The 5680-nt window shown below is 34.5% G+C and overlaps 1 protein-coding gene across 2 annotated transcripts in view; it reads right to left on the bottom strand.

Annotated features, from left to right (window-relative positions):
- Positions 1 to 349: 349 nt before the first annotated feature.
- The window catches only part of LOC110322520 (solute carrier organic anion transporter family member 6A1-like), a 42117-nt gene continuing 36786 nt past the window's right edge, over positions 350 to 5680 (bottom strand). Inside the window, exons 7-8 of one of the 2 annotated variants that reach the window (XM_021199206.1) lie at positions 2169 to 2292; positions 350 to 508 (exon numbers count right to left, since the gene is read on the bottom strand). In XM_021199206.1, coding sequence (XP_021054865.1) covers positions 2192 to 2292 — 101 coding nt within the window. In that variant the 3' untranslated portion in view covers positions 350 to 508; positions 2169 to 2191. The remainder of the gene's footprint in view (positions 509 to 2168; positions 2293 to 5680) is intronic. The other variant, XM_021199207.1, reaches the window with a different exon arrangement.

The raw sequence follows: 5680 nt of genomic DNA, 5'->3' as shown, positions 1-5680 counted from the left end.
ACAAGGAAGATAGAACCTGTAGAGACCATGACCAGTGGATAGGCATGTCCCATAGTAGATTCAAGAATATTTCAACAGTTATAATTTAAAAATTTGGAGCTAGTTCTTAATGGAATCTATATTACTTACATGGAAAAATATTTTATAATCCTATTTCAGAGCTAGCAAATGGCTTAGTGGGTAAGGGTGCTTGCCCATAGAGATGAAAACCTTAGCTCATTGCCAATAGCCCACAAGATGGTATGAGAAAACTGACTCCAGAGAACTGCTCAGGTATGACCTATGCCAAGAACACACACTGTCCCCTAGATAAAACTAAGAAAAAGTACTAATACATAAAACATGATTAAAAGTGTTTCATACGAGCATTTTATTATGAAAATAAAGATTCACATACATATTTTAATGTTTTTTCTCTTCTGAAATTATGGCATAGCTCACATCTTATGAAATCTTCAAAGAATAGACTGCAGTCCTTAGAACTCAGAACATTACAGATTGTCCAGTCCTACAGATTTAAACCAAAAAGAGTTAGTGAGTTTCTATATAAAACTAGTGTGATGGTTTAAACATGCTTGGCCCAGGAGTGGCACTATTAGGAGCTGTGACCTTGGAGTAGGTTTTTCACTGTGGATGTGGGTTTTAATAACCTTGTCCTAACTACCTGGAAGCCAACCTTCTCCTGTATGCCTTTGGGTGAAGATATAAAATTCTCAGCTCCTCCAAACCCACATCTGCCTCAAGGCTGCCATGCTCCTGCCTCAATAAAAATGGACAGAAACACTGAACCTGTAAGCCAGGACCCAAGGGACTAAACCACCCACAAAATAGTACACATGGAGGAACTGATGGCTCCAGTCATGTATTTAGCACATGACCTGTTGGACATCAATGGAAGGAGAGGCCCTTCATACTGAGAAGGCTCAATGCCCCAGTGTAGGGGAACGCCATGGCAGGGACACAGCATGGCATGGCTTTGTGTGTGGATGAGTACCCTCCTAGAAGTGGGGAGAGGGAGGATGAGATACAGGGTTTCCAGTGGAGAAACTGGGGAAAGTGATAACATTTGAAATGTAATTAAATAAAAGTATCCAATACAAAAGAAAAAAAAAAAAAAAGATGTTGCCTTGGTCATGGTGTCTGTTTACAGCAATAAAATCCTAATGAGACAACTAGTTTATAAATATTCATGTTGTATGTTCAATATGAAGAGTGTGAGTACAATGGATATTTCCTGCTTCACACTTCCTTCTGAGTGCTGTAGGTATGGACAGAGCCACCCTCCCATGCAAGGATTCATTTCCATCCAAGATGGCCAGAGAATGAAACAGCAGGGAAAACTGGCTTATGAGTTCTTGTTATAGAAAATCAGTTTATCTAGTACTTGAAAAATATAACAAAAATGTGAATAATATGTGAAAAATTAAAATTTCTTTTTTGTATTTGTTTTCTAGGTAAGTCTTTCTTAAAATTTTTTATTAGATTTTTTTCTTCATTTATATTTCAAATGCTATCCCAAAAGTCCCCTATACCCTGTCCCCGCCCTGCTCCCCTACCCACTCACTCCCACTTTAGATGCAAGTTTTAACTCAGGGCAATTCCAAACATTGATTGATACCTATTCTCTTGACAAGTATAAATGTTTCTTCACAAGAAATATTTGTGATTAAATATAATCTGTGATCAAATGTAAATATAAGAATAAAGGAAAATGGACAATTAACTTAAGTGATTGGGTATTGTTAATAAAATCCAGGTGGAAGTAAAAGGTAGAGATATGTAAAGACTTTAAATTTCATGTCTTCTAAAGTACAAAACAGCAAAACACAGGTAGTGCAAATTTTCTAAAAAATATGTATCAGATCACTAATGAATATAATTTTGACTCCAAAAAGCTACAATAATGTACTTTGAAATTTAATTCAAATTTAAGTTAAACTTCATTATATAGTCTATGGAGAAATTTCTAATTTATAGCATTATTGAAGAACAATTAGCTATATTCCAATTATCTTAACAATTATCTTAATACAAACAGTAGTTTCACATCCCAAATAAAAATTGTGTGATTAAAAGAAACATATTTTTAAATGTAACTATTTATAATTATTGTTTTAAAATTATCAATATGATATTTCATTGACAAAGGGAAAGCAAACAATCCTTACCCAAAGAAGAAATCAGTTAGAAATTAATGTTCTGCTTTTTCTTCTGCTTTTTCTTTTACCACATAATCATGTTTGTAAAGCCCATAAAGACAACTCAAGCCTGAAAATATTTGCATGCTAATCCCTGAAATAAAAGAAGGGGGTAACTATATCACATTAAACAAAAGTTTTTTTTTAATGAAAAATGACATTTACCCAAATAAAACCTAAAATTTACTTCTGAAGGTGTTAATTTCCCATTTACAAAATGATACTGTAATCTTATGTCAAATTATGTATTTTGAAATGCTTACCTTATTTCATACTTATCAGAGAGCCTCCAAAAAGTAATGTTCCATGAATTCATAAACTATATTCATTTGCAAGTACATGAATTATATTTTTAAAACTTAAGTATCATTAAAAACATAAATTTGCTTTAAGTTTATATACCTAACTGTTTGAAATATTGATCACTTTTCATACATAAATACTAATAATTGTTTTATAGATTTAATTTTTGTCTCAAATTTTTAAATTAAAATATTACATAAAAATAATTAAACTTTACAAGTGAAATACCCTGTTAGAGTTCAAATGTAGCAATTCAATACCAGTTATATAATCCAGCCAATTGAAACAATAAGAAACACTAATAAGTCTTTCCCATTTATGGACTATGGCATCTGTTTTAAGGGATATCATCTCAAAGACAGTTATCTGTGATAGAAAAATAATATTACCATGAAAATTATAAGTAGTGAATGACTGTAATGAACATTTGAAAGCAAAAAGTTTGAGAAAAGAATGAGAAATTATTAAAAATAAGCCTGGCAGCTTTTCACAGAAGAGTGATATGCTAGTAAAAAATGTATCTGACCACAGTGGAAAAAAATCTAGACAATAAACCATATTTTTTCATGTTTAATAACTACAGAAATAAAGAATTAACATCCAAAGAATGGAGAACTTCATGACCATGTCATGGAGTACATTTCTCACAGCCCATAGGAGAATGAGGCGGAAAACCACACTTTCACCCAAGTAGGACCTGTGAGAGAACAGAGCATTCTGTTGCACTCATACAAAGACTGACCTGGAATGATGGCACAAAACAAAACTCCCCCCCCCTTAAAAAAAATACCAAGAGGTGTGCTTAATATTGAGAGGGCAATATTCAAACAACCTAAGAGTAATGATATGCAGTGGACAGTACTGACTGTTTTTTTTTTTTTTTTTTTTTCAGAATGTTATACCAGTAAAGATTTGGAAGTTTTATAGCCTGGTCAGAAAAGAAGAAAACCACTTTTGTTTGGGAGAACAAAACCTAAGTGTGGCCCAGTAAGCACTTGCTAATGAAATTAGTGTGGCTCTGTAGGAGTGGATTGTGGTGGGTTAGAAATATGAAGAAAGGCCTGCAGGACATTCCAGAACTCTTTAAAGATGTCCTTGGCACCAGTAATGGACTTCCTGCTCAGGGAAACTTTCTCTCCTTGTTGCCAAGGAAGTACCACTGAAACAGCCATGGCTCAGTCTTCAGTGTCACAACACTGATGTACAGCAGGCCTTACTACGTGGTCTTAGTTGTTCGTAGAAGCAAAATCCAAGTGTTACGGGGGTTCTAACATCTTCAACAAAATTCTCACAGTAAGTCCTGAAGACCAGACCAAAATGTGCTACAGGGTTCATACCTATATAGAATAGGCTCAATGGGGCTATGGAAAGTTGAGCTTTGGAAGTGGACCTGCAAATGTGACAATCGACAACCAGAGTAGTAAAAATATATTCTACTGATTCAAATAAAGGTATAGATAATTTGCAAATCCAGAGCAAAATAAAGCTAGTGGTTGTAGTTTTATTCACATCAGAGATCAAATGTTGCCTGACGGGTCACCCAGCATTACAATATTTGTGTAAAATCATGTTTGGAGCTTAAAGACTGTATCTTCCATGCTAGATTCTAGTCTTTGTTCTGGCTTCAGTACTACTCTCCACCTCTTGACATCTTTCTTTGGACTACTGTTGTTTATCATGTACTTGTCACACTCCTAATTAAAGACATGTAACTTTTGAAACAGCATCTCATATCTGAAAATGTTTTCACTCAGAAAAACCTGTGGATTTAATCTTTGCAGGGATGTTGCAGAGTCCTTGGCACTAGGAGGATGGGATTATTATAATTTATATTAGAAGTTCATAGATCCTGAATGCAGGCACAGATGGCAACAGATTGGATATTTATGCATTGGGAGATTAATTATATTATATTAATACACTGGTGACAAGTCTTATGAGAGGTGGGGTACAGTGGAAGACTCATAAAGAACACTACAGGTAAGGATTTTACAAGTAATTGACCTTGATTACTTCCCATTGTAGCAATAAGCCTAAGCTCTGTATTTTCTAACTTCCTGTCTTACAATGTGGTTTTTCTATGACATACAGGTCCCAGACATTATGTTGAGGACTATGATCTGATGAAGCAAAAAAGTTCTTTCTGGATTGAAATCCTACAGGGTGCCCAATGAAAGTACCCAAGGAGCTGAAGGGGTTTGAAAACCAAAGGAGGAACAACAATATGAATTAACGAGTACCCCCAGAGCTCCCTGGGACTAAATCACCAATCAAAACAACAACAACAACAACAACAACAACAACAAAAACTCATTGTGGGACTCATGGCTTTAGGTGCTTATGTAGCAGAGGATGTCCTAGTTGGTCATCAATAGTAGGAAGGCCCTCTGTCCTGTGAAGTTTCTATGCCCCAGTATAGGGAAATGGCAGGGCCAGGAAGTGGGAGTAGGTCAGTTGGGGAGCAGGGGGAGGGAGGAGGGGATAGGGGATTTTCAGAGGGGAAACTAGAAAAGGGGATAACATATGAAACGTAAATAAAGAAAATATCCAATAAAAAAGTAAAATTTTAAAAAGCCTTAAAAAAAAAAAAAAGAAAAGAAATACTATTTGGACTTTGAAACTCCAAGACTATGGACTATATAAACTTCATTATGAAATACTAAGATTCAACTAATTTTAGATCAATTGAAAAATGTAATAATAATATACATAATATCTATCAGATTTATCCATATTTTCAAAACGGACAATTTTCCTTATTTTGGATCAAAATAGTATCTGGCATGTAATGGCCTATGGTCATTATCCATTCATCAGTTAGTGAGATTACTGCACATTCTTTTTGAAATTTCTAGAAGGTGATCAGGAAGAACTATAGTTTTTCTTCACTATCTCATGTTCTCTTTGCTTTCTGTTTCCTTGACTGGATAATTTGAAATGACTTGCTTTCTGACATACCAGATCATTTTTTGTGCATGTGTGTGCCAGCCACTGAAATTATAATGTATCACCTCATCTCTTCTGTTGTTAGCTTTAAATTTCTAATTTTTTCTTATTTTCTGATTTTTAATTTCTGCTGAAATCAATTTCTTTTTTTACTATTTTATTTTATTAGATATTTTCTATATTTACATTTCAAATGCTATCCCGAAAGTTCCCTATACTCTCCCCCTGCCCCT

Source organism: Mus pahari, chromosome 5 (assembly GCF_900095145.1).
Source record: "Mus pahari chromosome 5, PAHARI_EIJ_v1.1, whole genome shotgun sequence".
NCBI lineage: Eukaryota > Metazoa > Chordata > Mammalia > Rodentia > Muridae > Mus > Mus pahari.
The sequence above is the reverse complement of the archived record's forward strand: the minus strand, read 5'-3'. Positions and strand labels throughout refer to the sequence as shown.